This window comes from Balaenoptera ricei, chromosome 10, assembly GCF_028023285.1.
Source record: "Balaenoptera ricei isolate mBalRic1 chromosome 10, mBalRic1.hap2, whole genome shotgun sequence".
Lineage (NCBI taxonomy): Eukaryota > Metazoa > Chordata > Mammalia > Artiodactyla > Balaenopteridae > Balaenoptera > Balaenoptera ricei.
This window is the reverse complement of record NC_082648.1, coordinates 6,528,977-6,544,541: the sequence shown is the minus strand read 5'-3', so window position 1 is coordinate 6,544,541 and position 15,565 is coordinate 6,528,977. Positions and strand designations below refer to the sequence as shown.

The window sequence follows — 15,565 nt, the reverse complement described above, 5'->3', positions numbered from 1 at the left end:
CGAGAGTGGAACGAATGTCACCATCCCTGATCTCAGTGATCTTCACAACCACCCTGGCGGGACCATCCTCCACTTTAAAGGGACGAGATGGCGGAGGAACCCGGCCCACACTCACACTCGTGTGTCAGACTGTGAAGGCCCAGCTTTCTGTGTCCACATGTAGCACTCCCTGCCCACCTCCCCCCCCCACCCACCCAGGCACACAGAGTTAGAGACCCACACACAGTGACCTAGAGGCTTTATTTACAAGAGAAAGGCCTGGCCCTGCCAGGGGCCTTGCTGGGCTATATACAGGGGCTGGGAGAGGGAGGTGGGAACACGGCCATTTAAATTACAATGGAATTGGGGGCCAGGCTCCGAGGTTCAGGCTCTGGGTCTTCCACTGGAGGCCTCTGCAGGGACGGAGCTGAGGCTGCAGAGACAGGGAAGGAAGGGGTAAGAGGGGGTTGGACCTGGAGGGGGGGACAAGACACAGGTCTGGTTGGGCTGGGAAGACAGGGTGAGGCCGCAGCTGCCCCATCCATCCCATCCCGGGGAGAGCACGGGGCCTGGGGGGCCCCTGAGGGCAGGCCCGGGAGGGGCTCGTACCGTGGCCGCCGCAGGACAGGCCCAGCTCACTTCCTCTTCAGGGAACCCTTGCTCTTCTCCTTGTCCGCTGACCGCTGCTTCTTCACCTTCTCCTCTTTCTTGTTTCTACTGTGCACGTTCTCATACACGTCCTCCTTGTGTCTGCAGGCGGGGCAGGCAGGTGCGGGCAGTCAGCAGACAGGGCAGGGGTCTCCAGCACCAGCAGCCCCTCGGGGCCACCCCATCTCACAGGTGAGCAAACTGAGGCCAGGAGAGCGAGGAGACCAGTCCTGACAGTGTCCTTACACTAGACTAGAAGCTCCTCTGGGGGCGGAGGCTCCACCTCACACATCAGTGCCTAGCACAGGCCCCACGTGGAGGGCACTCAGGAGACACTTGTGAGCACAGGTTGTAAGAACCAAGCTTGAACTTGAACCCGAACCTCCCTGGAAAGGACGGGTCGGGCTGGGGAAGAGAAAGGGGCAGATGCTGGGAGGCGGGAGGTGGGGCCACTCACTTGGAGGAGGTGCGGGCGGCCTTGGCATGGGCATTCTTCATGGCTGGGGGGTAGGTAATGTTCCCGTACTCCGACTCCCGGCCCTTCTGGGACTGTGGGAAGAAGTGTGGTGGGAGGCCGGTGGTCCCAGCAGCACCGGACAATGCCCACTGCCCCCCTCCCTCGGCCCCACCAGGCCATGCTCTGCCCGCACCTGCATGACCTCCAGCTTCTTCTTGGTGGTTTCGATGAACTGGGCGATGGCCACGTAGATGAACTTGTACTGCGCCTCCGTCTGCACCATGCCCGAGCGCTGGGCCCGTACCATCTGGATCGTCTTCTGGATGTCGATGTCACAGTCCAGGCCTGGCAGGGAGGGCAGCTGGACGTCAGGCCCTGGGCAGAGGTGGTGGACACGGGGGGCTGCTCCCCCACCTGCCCCCGCATCTCCCACAGGTCACCCTCACCCTTGGTGGAGATGCTCTCCATAAGCATGTCGATGACGATGATGGTGCCGGTGCGGCCGATGCCGGCGCTGGGGAGAGAAGGGGCACCATCAGAGACCCAGCCTGCACTAGCCGGGAAGCTGCGGCAGGGCAGGGGGGGCGGGGTGTCAGCGCAGCACCCGCAGGGGCGGGGCTTAGGGAACCGGGCGAGATGTGAGATGCAGGAACCAGGCAGGGTCACTGGGAGGGTAGGCAGGGTAGAAGTCTGCCCAGCTCTGCACCGGTGCTCATCACTCCAGCCAAGGGATTTGGGGGCAGAACCTGGCTCTCAAGTGCTAAGACGCTGCTCCCCAGACACGCATCACTTTCCTTCTTCCCAGCACCACACTCCACCGCCTGCTTCCACCCCTCACTCTGCCCCCCACCCCAGGAGGTCTGGGACCCTGTTCCCCGACCACATCCTGCCTGCTCCCCTGGTGCTCTGGGCCTCCCCGGCCCTCTCCCACAGCCTTGGCCCCAGCGAGGCTGCCCTCCTCGCCGCGGGAGCACCTTCCGGCAAGGCTCCATCTCCCTTTTTCTTCAGATCCTGATGGCAGGGCAAGGGCAGTGTCCAAGACAGCAGGCCTCGGGAGCCACTGGGCTCAGGAACCTTGGGGGAGCATCGCAGCAGGAAGTCTGCCTTCTCCCCGCCCTCTGCCGCCAGCCCTGGCCAAACAGACCCCAGGAGCCTCAGGACCGCACATAGAGCCCAGTCCCACCCCCTCGGCTAGGCCAGTCAGGCCAATGCCCTGAGGTGCACTGTCTAATTTCAAACCCAGATTGTCAAAAATAACACCCCCTCACCCACTTCCTTCCTGTAACGTCTAAATTAAGGCCATGGGGATTTCAAGAAGGGGGGGGGAGGCACGGCCTGGAGGCAGAGTCCCTGAGGCAGCACGTGGGGGGCACCTCCAGACTCAGCCCCCCGGCCCTGCCCCAGGACGCGCAGTTGCTGGTGGGGCAGAAGGAGGAAGCCCCAGCCCTCACGGCCCCGGGGTCACGTGGAGGGAGCTGGAAGGGAAGAGGACAGAGCAGATTCCCATTTCCCCGTTCCCTGCCTGACGTGAGCTATTAAAGCATTAACAGCTCCATTCTCGGGCATTTACTGTATTCCAGACGCAGTGAGAGGGTCTCACACTCGCAACAACCCTATGAGACCCTGATCTTACGGACAAGGAATCCGGGGGTCAGAGAAGGGAAGTCCTTTGCCCAAGATCGCACAGCCAGTGAGTGGAGGAGCTGGCATTTTGAGCAGCGGCGTCTGTCCAGGACCCTGTGCCTGCTGCCCCCCATCCCCCCAGGCCAGGCCCGTCTGCGGGACGCTGCCCCTCAGGCCTGATGGGGCACCTGCTCCTCCTTGCTGACCCCTCGGCTTCCCACCTGAGCAGGAACGGGGCCTCCTGACCATGAACATGAGGGTCTCCAGTGGAGCTAATGGTGCATGAGCCCAAGGGCTGAGTTGGGGGCACTGGCGGGAAGGGAGAGGTAGGTCGCAGCAATGAAGAAGCCTCAGCCCGCCACCCAGGGCTGCAGATGGAAAAGAGAAGGGATGGGGAGCTACACCAACCCCAAGGAGAAACACCAGAAACACCGGCTGAGTAGGCGCGTGTGAGAAAACAGGAGTGACCAGGACCTGGGTCTACCGTGAGCCCTGCTCCAGGCTCCCCCACTGACCAGTGGTGACCTGGCAGGAGGCTGGGCCTGCTTCCTCATCTGTGTGTGGCAGGGTTGGACTAGATGCTACATCCAGGGAAGTCTCTGAGGAAGCCCACCCCACCAGGCACAGGATCAAACAATGGGCTTGGTTCAAGCTTAAGTTCCACCCATGGGTCTGGAGTCATCAAGGAACCCAGGGACTTCCCTGGAGGTCCAGAGGTTAAGACTCCTCGCTCCCAATGCAGGGGGCGCGGGTTCCATCCCTGGTGGGGGAATTGAGATCCCACATGCCACGTGGCATGGCCAAAACAAAACAAAAAACAGTATCAGGGAACCCAGAAGAGGTGGAGGCCAGGGGAGGCATTAAATGAGTTAATATGTAAATTGCTTACAAGTGCGCATGGCACTTAGCAGTACTCACTTGCCAGCTACTACTTTGATTATTATTGCTAATATCATCATTATTATTCTCACCTGCAGTGCACGATGATGGGCCCTGGGTGAGGCAGACTTTCCTGCCGCTGGTTGATCTGGTCCAGGAAGCTGAGGACACCCCCAGGCTCGCTGGGGACCCCGTGGTCAGGCCAGCTCAGGTACTGGTAGTGCCAGATCTCCCGAACCAGGTCCCCCTGGGTCAAGGACATAGTCAGTGGCCCCTGCTCCCACGCATGGCCTCATTCGACCCAACCAAAGAGAACAGGTGTGAGGAGGGCCCCGGGCATGGGGCAGGGGCCACTCACATTGTCCAGCGGGGAGACCTGTAAGGTGCGGAGTTTGTACTCAGCTGTGTCGTGTTCCCCGCAGTTGGTTACAGCGTAGAGTCCATAAACGCGCTGAGTGCCCACCTCTGGCCAGTATGGGACACATTTGTTCTGAAAAGGGAGGGTGAAGGTGGGGACTGAGGCCTGTGCCCACCTCAAGCAGGGCCTGAGTCCCTGGTGCTGGCCCCGTCAGCATCTGATGGATGAACAGATGAACTAGCCAAGAGTCAGAGACATAGGGCCTGGCTCGGCCTCTTACAGGTGGTGAGACCTCACCAGCCACTTAACAAGTCATTCAGTGCACGTTGGCTGGCACACGCACTGAACCTGAAACTGTGCAAACCAGGCTGGAGTTACAGACACAAGTAAGACGCAGCCTATGCCCCTGTGCCTGCAGGAGCTCACAGAGAGATAGGTGAGCAGGGAACCAGAGCCGCTGAGGAGCCGGGGGGAGGGAGAGACTAATCCTCCCTCTCGGAACAGAGGAAATCAGGGACGGCTTCACAGAGGAGGGAGCATTTGAGCTGGGTCTTCAAAAAACGAGGAGTCGGGCTTCCCTGGTGGCGCAGTGGTTAGGAATCCACCTGCCAATGCAGGGAACACGGGTTCGAGCCCTGGTCCAGGAAGATCCCACATGGCCACGGAGCAACTAAGCCCGTGCACCACAACTACTGAGCCTGCACTCTAGAGCCCTCGAGCCACAACTACTGAGTCCACATGCCACAACTACTGCAGCCCGCATGCCTAGAGCCTGTGCTCCGCGACAAAGAGAAGCCACCGCAATGAGAAGCCCGTGCACCGCAACGAAGAGTAGCCCGCGCTCGCCGCAACTGGAGAAAGCCCGCGCGCAGCAACGAAGAATCAACGCAGCCAAAAAGAAAGAAAGAAAGAAAATTTAAAAACAACAAAGCGAGGAGTCTGCCAGGCAGAGAGAGCGCAGAGCCAGGAAGCCAGTCCCTAGCAGAAATGAGCTCGTGCAGAGGCGTGGAGGCCTTAGGGGGCCTGGCCGCTCAGAGGCAGCGAGGGCTGCAGGAGCAGCCATCAGGCCCGAGTGCCGGGCCCGGCAGGGTGACTGTTCTGAAGGCAGCTGGGGGCCGTGGCAGTGTTCCCAGAGGGAGCCGCCTGGTGCAGTGTGTGCTCTGCACGGGTCACGGCCACTCCACTGCAGAGGGTGCCGTGGGAAGGGGGCGGCCTGCAGGCAGGGAGGTCGCTTGCCCGTGGGGTGAGGGTTTGGGGCTGACTCCAGAGACTATTACGAGGCCGAGAGGACAGGAAGGGCTGCTGCCCAGAGCGGGACAGAGGGACACTTTAAGGAAAGAGGCCGCTGGAAATCTGGGTCTGGTGGTCAGGGGAGCCCAGGGTGGCAAGCAGGGATCCGGGAGTCAGCGTGTACCCAGGCCTCGTGCCTCAGTTTCCCAACAAGGTAGGACCCTTGCCCTCCGAGGTGCCCCAAGTCTCTTTGGCTTAATGGTGGTGGACGACTACTGGGGCTTACCCGGCCCTTCTCCACCTCCCGGGTGGTCATGACGATGACACGGGTGTTCTCCTGCCACACCATCTGCCAGAAGTCGATGACCGTGGCCTCCAGGCAGCCCTGGCTGGCGATGTAGGTCTTAGCATTCTCATCGGGGCCTAGCAGCTGGTTCTGGACGCGGGTGCAGAGACACGCAGGACCGTGAGCCCCTCGCACCCCTGCCACATTCAGCCACCCAAGGCAACAACAGCTCTGGCTTCGCCCGTGCATCTTTGGACCCAGCCCCCCAACGAACGGGGGTCCCCAGGGCCCAGGCCCCCCTCCCCCATGACCGGCGGGCACACCCACCTTGACGTAGTTGGCGTTAATGTAGTCGGACCCAGGGATGTTACTGTCGCGTCCCTGCAGGACCACTCGGCTGTGGTCGACTGGGAGCGGGCAGAGAGGAAGCAAGAAAGGCGTGGGTCAGACCCTTCCTGAGTTTCCAGGCCTTTCTTGCCCAGAAGCCACGAGCTCTCAGAGCCCTGCGGGCAGGCAGGGATGGGGGATCTGTATGGGGTGGGGCTGGAGGTTTCAGAGGAAGAAGGGGGTGGGGGTGGTGTGCCGGAGGCCCCTCTGGGAGGAGCAGAGGCTTTCTGGAGGAGGGGAGGCTCTACTGCGGGTGGAGAGGGGTCCCCCCTTGAGCTGGGGGAAGAGACCCTCTGAGCTGGGGGGAGGTCGGCTGGCAGAAGGGGAGTTTCCTGGGTGAATGGCTGGGGGAGGGCTGGAGGCTGCCAGGGATCGGGCACTCACACGGAAGGATGTTCTTGTAACGGTTCTTGCTCTTGTTTTCTGGCCGCTGCCCTTCCAGCCGCTGGTGCAAGTTCTTCACCTCCTGCTTCTGCAGACTCTGTGGGGCAAGAGGGGGAAATGGAGCCCCAGGCCCTGGAGAAGGGCCGTCCACGGGTGGCGAGGACGTGGGGCAGATCAGAGTAAGGGGTGGGGAGAGAAGGGGACGGGGTCTGCCTGGGACCCCAGGCCCTTTGTCCTGCTGGTCCCATCACGCACCTCAAACTCCTCCCAGAAGCCAGCCTTGGCTGTGTCCTCCGACTCCTGCTTCTTGTTCAGTTCCAAGACCCGGTTCTCAATGTCAGCTGCGTTCACCCTCGTGGCGTAGTATGGCTGGGGCGAGGGAGGGCAAGAAGTCAGCCGCTTCTAGAGCTCAGAAGCTCAGGGGAAGGAAGGAGGCAGCCAGGCCCACCCCTCACCTGCCGCAGGTAGACGAAGGCGCCCGAGGCCTCCTCGATCCCCGTCCTCTTGAAATGCTCCACCAGGTCCGTGAGGCTGTCGAAGGTCTCCGAACCGCCCACTGTGTAGCGTCCACCCTGAGGGGGGCCGAGTCAGGCCACCTCTCAGGACCCGAGTCTCCCTCCCTGAACCCCCAGCCTCAGCCTGAAGCCCAGGCTGACCCTCTCCACGGGCAATGCTGGAGCACAGATGGGACCCCCAGCAGGATGCCGCCCCACTACCCAGATGCCTTACCTCACACATGACCTTGATATGGGTGACTCTGAGCGGGGAGCCCGGCCCAGCCTTGGGCTGGTCGCTGAGCACGGACAGCACAAAATCTCCAGGCTGGCTGAGACTTTCACGCACGAGAAAAGTCCAGGGCTCACCCTTGGCCTGCAGCAGTGTCTCTGCCTGCCCTCCAGACATGTGGCCATGGTACCACCTAGAGAAGACAGCATCCGGGGAGTTGAGACCGAGGCCAGGGGCAGGTGCTGGGTAGACATTCACGGAGGGGGCAGGGAAACCGGGCACCTGCCACGTGCAGGCACTCTGCTATATGCTTTCAAATCCACCACCATCACAAAAATGCTGAGAGGTAGATACTACCCATTCTGCAGATGAAGAAACTGAGGCTGGGTGATTGCACACTGGCCCAAGGCCCTTGCTGATAAGAGGCGAGCCTCAGGACTTCTAAGCAGGCCCACCTCTGAAAGTTTAAGACAAAGGCAGACAGGCAGGCCATATCCAGAATATTTGGAGGGGAGAAACCCAGGAAGGGTCTCCATGAAAGGCAGGGCTGGGCTAGGGAAACAAATGCAGAGGCCAAACCACAGAGAGTGCTGGGGATGGGAGAGACGGAAGTCACAAGGGAGGCATGATGGGGAGAAGTTCCCCAGGGGGAACGGGAAGGCAGACAACCCCGCTGGGTAAGAGTGGTTTGGGGGCTCTGGGGTGCCTGGGATGATGTCACTGAAGGAGCTGTTAGAGGGGCTCAGAGGGGCTCAGAGGGGCAGAAAGCAGAACTAGGACCTTTCCCCAAAGCACACCCCCTTCCCAGGAGGAAACTGTAGCCCCGCAATGCCCAGCCCCACAGGAAACCACGTGATGGAAAAAACACAAAACTCCTTCTGGGGAGAGAGTGAGAAGTGAGGTTGTGAGGTTTCCTCAGCCCAGGGACCAGGGGAGGGGGGGCATTTTCCAACCGCAGGAATGGGGAGAAGGAGGGAGGGGGCCAGTCTGTCCCACCCCATCTCACTCCTGCCCCAAGGAGACTGCAGCTCAGAGACTTCCAGAGTCTCCTGCCCTGTCCAGGACCCCCTGGGCCACCCCATCCCATCACTCGGGGATAGGCCAGGTCCCCAGGGCTATGGAGAGGGGGCTAACCCGCCTCCCCCAGGCCCCAGGATGAGGAAGTTTCCATGCAAATGTCAGGCTGACCACAGGGGAGAGCTAGCCAGTGAGGGGACAAATGCAAATTCCCGCAGAGGGGGTGGGGCAGCTGCGAGAACACAAGCTGAGGTTTGGAGAAAGAGCCTCCTCCACACACTCCCGGGGTCAAGGGTGAGCCCAGGCCTCCTGGCACAGGTAACCAAAAGGGCCTCTTAGGGTCAGCTGCCCTGGTCTTGATTCCCTCGGTGCTCGACTTCTCCCAGCCGCAGTTGGAACCCAGGCTTCAGGCCCCTCCCAGGGGGTCTGCTCAGCTCCATCCCTCTTCCAGCTCCACCCTCTTCCTGCAGCAGCCAGCAGGGCAGATCCTGGCCCAGACGAGGAGGAAGCCAGGACATGAAGAGCTCAAGAGAGTCTGGGTGGAAAATCCCCATGAATGTTGCAGGTGGGGTGCAGGAAAAGGGGCAAGAGGGGGCAGACACCAAGGAAGGGCAGTCACCAGCAAGGTCATCAATGTGGCTTCCCTCCTGGAAGAGGTAGCTTCACAGGAAGTGGATCAGTGGCTCCATGTTCACGGGAAAGAGGTCTCCAGGGGTGGGCCCCAGGGCCTTTACCTCAGCCTCATCCAGGGCTAAGTTTCAATCACTGACTTGGAAAAAATATGAATGCACATTGGGAGGCACGCATGTCAGAGAGACTGAAAGCGGACAAAATCAAAGTTCAGAATCATTTCAACAATCGATACACAAATACAGGACAAGGGCAAGTTGACTTGACCCCAGGAGTGTGAAAAATAAACCCAGAGTTGTTCAGCTGCCCTTCCCCTTAATAGGAGCTGTCACGGAGATGAAGCTATAAAATGAGCCATGGACTCACGGACCAGGACCCTAACCATGTCCTGCTGAGTGTTAGGGTCCCACCACCCTCCACCTGTGCACTGGGGAGACTGCATGGGAAGTAGCCAACCCAGTTCTGGGGACCACATCTTTGGAGCCAAAAAGATGGAGCCAAAAAGATGCCTGGAGCGTTACCCTGTGCCCAGGTACTAGGCCCCTTACACACCTATCACACAGTTTTCAGTGATCTGGGTTCTGGTCAAGGGACTCGTCCAGCTCCACCCAGCCCAAGGGGGCAGACCTGTCCTCACGGGGTTGCTGAGATGAGGCACCAAGTGTCCTCATAAACGCTGGTCCCTATGCTCTTCCTCAACATCAGCCTCTCCCTGTATTAACCCCTGCTGGGGAGGGAACAGTTACAGGAGGGCAGATTCTGTTCCAGGTAAGAAGAAGTTCTTTCTAACAACAGAGCCAGACTGCTGGGAAACACAGCCACGAGGAGTGGCCTCTCGGGCACTAGCAGAGCCTGGGCTGCTGGCAGACAGGGACCCTGGAGAAGGGCGAGGTGACCTTCTCTTCCTCAGGGGTTGATGGAAAGGGGCCCCAGGATCACATGGAGGGAAGAGGCCCACAGAGCCCTGAGAAGGAGCGGGGGCGGGGGGGGGGGGGCACTTGGGGTGGAGGCCAGCCCACCTCTCCGTGGGCTGGGCCAGGGCGCGGAGCCCCTCACCTCTCACTGGTGGGGTCTGAGCAGTTCAGCGGGTACTTGAGGTGGATGACGGTGCCATCGCGGTCCTGCAGGACGCCCTGCTGCTGCGTGTAGAACTCCACCAGCTCCGTCAGCGTCGCGAACTTCTCCCCTCCATACAGGTCGTAGAAATCCCCCGAGTTCTGGATCCGAATGTGGGTCACCTGATCCCCCACCCTGCAGGGCACCGGGCGGCGGTGAGGCCGGTGGATGCGAGAGCGGAGGGGGGGCGGGGGTCCTGGGCAGGGAGCGCACACGGGGGCGGGGTGGACACACACAGGGCCGGGACGCGCTGGGGCCTGGGCAACCAGAGTGAGAGGCCGAGTCCTGGCCCCCGCTAGAGCCTCGGGCCACCCACCTGACGGAGAGGGAGAAGTCGCCCTGGTTCTTGCGACTGGGCCGAGCCAGGAAGCTCCCGTTGACCCCTCGGCCCTTGAGCAGGGTCTCGGCATCCAGCCCACTGAGGTCTCGGTGAAACCACCTGGGAGGCCGGGAGGGCAGTGAGGAGAGGGCCCTGGGGCACCCCACCTCCTGCCTACCCAGGGTCCCCGGCCCTTACCTCACCATCCTGGGGGTGCCCGGGGGGAAGGGGGTGCAGGCAACAGGGTGGTGCCGCTGAGTCCGGGCAGGCGGAGAACGCCGGGGCTAAGCCTCGCGAGGCTCTCAGCGCCCAGGCCACCTCACCACCGCGGTCCCGGTTCTGGGGCTGCCACTCCACTGGCCTGGGGCAGCCGGCAGGGCGGGGACAGGAAGGGGCGCGGCCGACCCCTTGGGGGAACTCACTCTACTTCTCGTTTTAGAGCAGAGTGGGGAGAAGCTGCGCAGGGTGGCAGTGGCGAGGTGGGGGGGGGGCCCACTTCCCATACGCCTGCCATCAAAGGCCTCGGGAGCGCGGCCCTCCACACGTGGGGGGACACCCGAGTAAGGACACACGTGCGCCTGGCGCACTCCGGGCGCAGACCATGCTCGGTACGTGGGAAGCCGCCCAGCCACGCGCCGTCTACTCCCGCTCCCCCAGCCACTTCCACGCAGCCTTCCCTGGTCCAAGCCACTAATAATGGTGACGGTGGCAACTGTCATTAGTGGAGTCCGTATGCCAGGCACTGTACTGTATGATATTTACATGCCTTATCTCAGGTGTCATCACCATAGCCCCGTGAAGCAGGTACCTTCGTTATCCCCATTTTCCAGACAAGGAACCTGGGGCTCGGGGAGTGTAGGGAGTTCGCCCAGGGTCAGTCAGTCAGTAAGTGGCAGTGTCGGGCTGCAAACCAGACGGCCTGGTTCCAAAGCCGGTGATTTTAACTACTGTATGCCCGGCCTCAGGGCTTCAAAGAACAGAGGTTGGAACTGTACTCCAATAAAAAAATAAAGAGCTGGGACTTCCCTGGTGGCACAGTGGTTAAGAATCCACCTGCCAATGCAGGGGACACTGGTTCGAGCCCTGGTCCGGGAAGATCCCACATGCCGCGGAGCAACTAAGCCCACGAGCCACAACTACTGAGCCCATGCGCCTAGAGCCCGTGCTCTGCAACAAGAGAAGACACCGCAATGAGAAGCCCGCGCACCGCAACAAAGAGTAGCCCCCGCTCGCCACAACTAGAGAAAGTCCGCGTGCAGCAACGAAGACCCAATGCAGCCAAAAACAAATAAATAAAAGAAAAGAAATTAAAATAAAATTTTTTAAAAATGACTCCATCTTGCAATGCAGGGGACACCAGTTCAATCCCTGGTTGGGGAACTAAGATCCCACATGCCACACATGCCAGAACTCGAGAGAAGCCTGCACACACACCGCAACTTAAGCGAAGAGCCCGTACGCCCCAACTAAATCCTGACGCAGCCAAAAAATAAATAAATAAATATTTTTAAAAATAAAATAAAAAGCTAAAAAAAAGAACAGAGGTTGGGAGACTCTTCTATTAGGGTCACAGTGGGAGGGGGAGACTCCGTAATTGCCAAGGCCGGGAAGATGCCTACAGAGGGATGCCCTCCCCTCCCTTGACACACACAGCTGAAGAGGTGCCCTGGGGCAGAGGGATAGACAGAATGACCCCTATGCCCTGTGCAACTTGCACCTTCTCTGCTTCTTGTCCTCAGGCTTTGGCCCGTCCATCTAGCCCCAACCCTGCAGTCAGGTAAGGAGCAGACCTAGGGAAGCAGGTGGGGGTGGAGCCACCAGCCCCCATGGGTGCGTCCACCCTATGCCTGAGCTGTAGGTTCTTGCCAAGGGGGTCTGGTCTGAATCCGCTGGAGTTCAGGACTCTGACCAGAGGCCTGTCTCCTGGGACTGGGGCTGGGGGCCCAGGGCCTGCCAGGGCTTATTCTCAGGGCCGGTTGACCTGGAGAGGCCCTAAACACTAAAAGCTTGTCATGCTCCCTGTAATTCCAAATACAATCACAAACATCCCCAAACCAAAGTAAGAGGAAATAAGCCCAACGGAACAGACGCAAGAAACTCCTGTCGGTGGCTTCCCTAGGGAGGGGGACCAGGTGGCTGGAGGAGAGGGCTGGGAGGGACCTTTCCTTCTCCCTTCCACCTTTTTGAAGGTTATATCATGGGCGTGTATTACCTTTATAAAAATAAGTAAACTGCCTGGGAGCTCGCAATTCCTGGGACACTTCTGGGCTACTGGGAATGCTCTACATCGCGATCTGGGTGGTGTATACACGGATGGAATAAACGTGATGTTCAATATTCATGCACATGATGTATGCTGGGCCTCAAAGAATAAGGAAAATAAATAACAAAGTGTTCAAGCCCAACAAAAGTCTATTTTCTTATGTTGGCTACTTCATCATTTTTTGAACATCAATTTCCCCCCCCACCCCAAAAAGGGCTTCTTTTTTCTGCCTCTTTCTGGGGCCCTGGGAGCCTTGCTTGGTCTGTTTATTGCATGGTCTAACACTGACTACCTCCAGTCTTGGACAGCTGCCCTGAAAGACCATGAAGTCACCCCCACAGCAGGGGGCAGTAAGGAGGTGGACATCGGCGTCTCCACCACAGGGGGTCCGCTGCCGGTCTGGATTACCTCCAAGTGGTCAAAACTTAGCACCATGCCTCGCACAGAGTGTGTGTCCAATAACCAAGCTCATCCGGACCCATGCACATACATGGTCACAAGCCCAGGTCCGGTCCTACACATGCACACCCTGCTTGTCATATACAGATGAGTATACACACACACGCACACAAACAAGCACACAAGCATCCACTTATGCACACACAGTCCCACTACATGCACCTCACCATTCATGTCCATCTACGCACGTACCTGGTTGGGTGCAAACACCCACGTGTGGACACCACATCCTGACCACACACGAAGCTGCAGGTCCATGCTCGGCACTAAACACTCCCTGCACCCTGGCCACAAGCCACTCTCCTTCTGGAGCTTACACCACTTGGTGGAGAGAAACTAACTAGGAACCCAGAAACTCCTGACCATGGAAGAAGCAGGAATTTCTCTGAAGGGAGTCAAGCCAGAAGACAGACAGACACCAGGATGAGATGTACTGTCTCTGCTGTCCTCTGGCAGGAAAATAAATAAGAAGCACCTCCCTTCCCTTGACATAAGTGCTCTGGAGTTCACAGAGCACTTGCACACACACACAATCCCATTTGGGCCTCAGACATCCCTGTGATGTAGGAATTATTTTTCTGAATCTTTTTTTTAAGGGAGGAAAGCAGGCTCAAGGAAGCTCAGAGTTACAAAAGTAAGGGCCTATTAATTCCGAAGAGAAAATTATTCACTTGGAAAGCAAGGAAATAAAGGTAGTGATGAAGATCAAGGGGGATGCAGAAAGACAGGCAGTCTGGAAGAGCAAAGAAGGTGAAATAATATCTAGAAAGTTCTTGAAGTTCCCTGAGCCTCAGTATCCCTACCTGATAAATGGGCTTAACAATATTTCCCAAATACTGATACAAAAGACCAATATGAAGTAAGTTTTTGGCACGAACAGCTTTTATGTGACGTTATTAATCCACATGCCAACATTATTTAGTAGGTCTCATTAGCCCAATTTTAGAAACAAAAACTAAGCCTCAGAGAAGTAACTTGCCCAAGGTCACAAGCTAGTAAGGGGAAGGCAACAAACCAAGGCTGTCTGACGTGAGGCCACTGCCCTTCCCACCACACCAACCACTGCTGGAGAAGGAGGCAGGGCACTGGCACAGCCCATGATGAGGCCACAGGGGCCGGCACTCCTGCAGAGGCAGGATCTGCAAAGGCACCCGGGGGGCAGGCACAGGACCCACCGGAGCAGCGCTGGGTGGGAGCAGGGCACTGTGGCTGAGCTGAGTTGCTCTCAGAGGCCGGGACCCATGGCAGAGGGTCTCACAGGGCCAGGCTGGGGACCCAAGGAAGGATTCTGTCCCAGGAGAGGCCTCGCCAACCACCTGGTAGGAAAACGACCGAGGTGGGAGTGCGGAAGGGATCAGGGACAAGACAACTCAATCAGAACCTTGACATCAGGGCTGAAGGAGGCAAGGTGTGCACCGGGGGAGGCAGGGCACACCCCAGGGCAGATGTCAGTGTGAGAAGCAAGAACCTGCAGGACTCGGGGGTGACCAACCCATCAGCTCACCAACACGCCAAGCAGGTCCTCACTGTAGCATCCAAACTCCAGCAAGGCCCGGTCCGTCCCGGCCCTCCCCACTGGCCTACTCTGCTGCAGGCACTGTCGTTTAGTTTGTTCTCACAGCAGGGCCTTTGCACTGGCCGTTCCCTCTGCCCAGGGGCACTGGAGCCTGGCTCCTCCTCTTCCTCCAGGTCACAGCTCCTGTATCACCTCCTCAGGAAAGCCTTCCCTGCCCCCTCCAGCCAGTGATGCCACTGGCACCCCAGTCACTTACTAGCACATGAAGCTGTTTCATTTTCTGGGTAACACTTCTGAGAACCTGCAATTATCCTATTTAGTGGGTTCCTTGGCCAGTCTGTCACCTTCCACTGGAGTGAGTGAAGCTCTGTGAGGGCAGGGACCGTGTCTCTCTTGTTTGCTACGGTATTGGCAGCACCTTAAAAAGCACCTGGCATATAAGAGATGCTCAACAGGTATCTGTTGAATGAACTGATGCAGAGTGAAGGGAAACTGAAGGAGATCTGATTGAAGGATACTGGGAAGTTGAGTGGGAACAGGGGAGCCTTCTCAGATTTGCCTTTCAGATGTGTAATGTTTCACACGACATGGGCTCCCCAGGGGGACAGATCCTAAGCAGATGGCAGAAGCAGGGGACCAGAGGGTGAAGGGAGAAACGCAATGGTGAGAAGAAATATGCATCTGTCAGGGAGAAAGTGCTAGAGAGGGGGGGCGGGGGGGTGGTGCAGAGGGCCACAAATGAGCCTGGAGTTCCTGACATCTTTCGGGGAAGCAGACCCAGGGCAGGGGGCAGGGGCAGGTCGCACTCGTGGTCACACACCTGTCAGGAGTGAGCAGAAACACTGCCCCTCCCTCCCAAATGAACAGGGGACCGTGATACCCAAGTGGAGCAGGGGACTTACCCATGGGACAGCATTTCCCGAGAGGGGTAGGGAGTCACAGGCAGATGGCCACAGGGGGCGGGGCTGAGCCCGTGGCGCAGCTGTGCGGTGGCCCAAGGTGAGGAAGAACACTCAGAACTCGGCCGGCCACTTTCCTCTCGATGCTGCCCGCCAGGCCAAGACACCACAGGGACAAGCCCATGGACTTAATAAACCCGGAAAAGGGACAGGTGGGGAGGGGCTGGCCTCAGACCGCCCACAGCAGCTGGCTTCTCCCTCTAGCCCCAGGCCGGAGTCCAGCGCCGCCTGCCTCTCCCCCGCCTCCTTCCCTGGGGAAGGGAGGAGCCACCTGGAGCTCCACCTGGCGCTCCGGCCAACGGAACTGAGGGAGGATGGGTGCTGCGGGC

At 59.0% G+C, this 15,565-nt stretch overlaps 1 protein-coding gene across 3 annotated transcripts; it reads right to left on the bottom strand.

Moving 5' to 3' along the window:
• Positions 1 to 221: 221 nt before the first annotated feature.
• On the bottom strand, positions 222 to 15,473 carry PTPN6 (protein tyrosine phosphatase non-receptor type 6). Of its 3 annotated transcripts, none has more exons than XM_059935247.1 (16): positions 15,180 to 15,473; positions 10,037 to 10,159; positions 9,661 to 9,855; positions 6,961 to 7,150; positions 6,687 to 6,803; positions 6,487 to 6,600; positions 6,232 to 6,328; positions 5,788 to 5,867; positions 5,461 to 5,610; positions 3,945 to 4,076; positions 3,679 to 3,833; positions 1,531 to 1,598; positions 1,278 to 1,429; positions 1,085 to 1,176; positions 589 to 729; positions 222 to 452 (listed from the first exon to the last, which is right to left on the bottom strand). In XM_059935247.1, the coding sequence occupies exons 1-15, from the start codon at positions 15,191 to 15,193 to the stop codon at positions 615 to 617; spliced, it is 1,794 nt and encodes a 597-aa protein (XP_059791230.1). In that variant the 5' UTR covers positions 15,194 to 15,473; the 3' UTR covers positions 222 to 452; positions 589 to 614. The 3 variants fall into 3 exon arrangements, with proteins under 3 accessions (XP_059791230.1, XP_059791229.1, XP_059791232.1); XM_059935246.1 differs by having other exon boundaries at positions 222 to 412; XM_059935249.1 differs by lacking the exon at positions 15,180 to 15,473 and adding an exon at positions 10,238 to 15,173 and having other exon boundaries at positions 222 to 412.
• Positions 15,474 to 15,565: the final 92 nt, after the last annotated feature.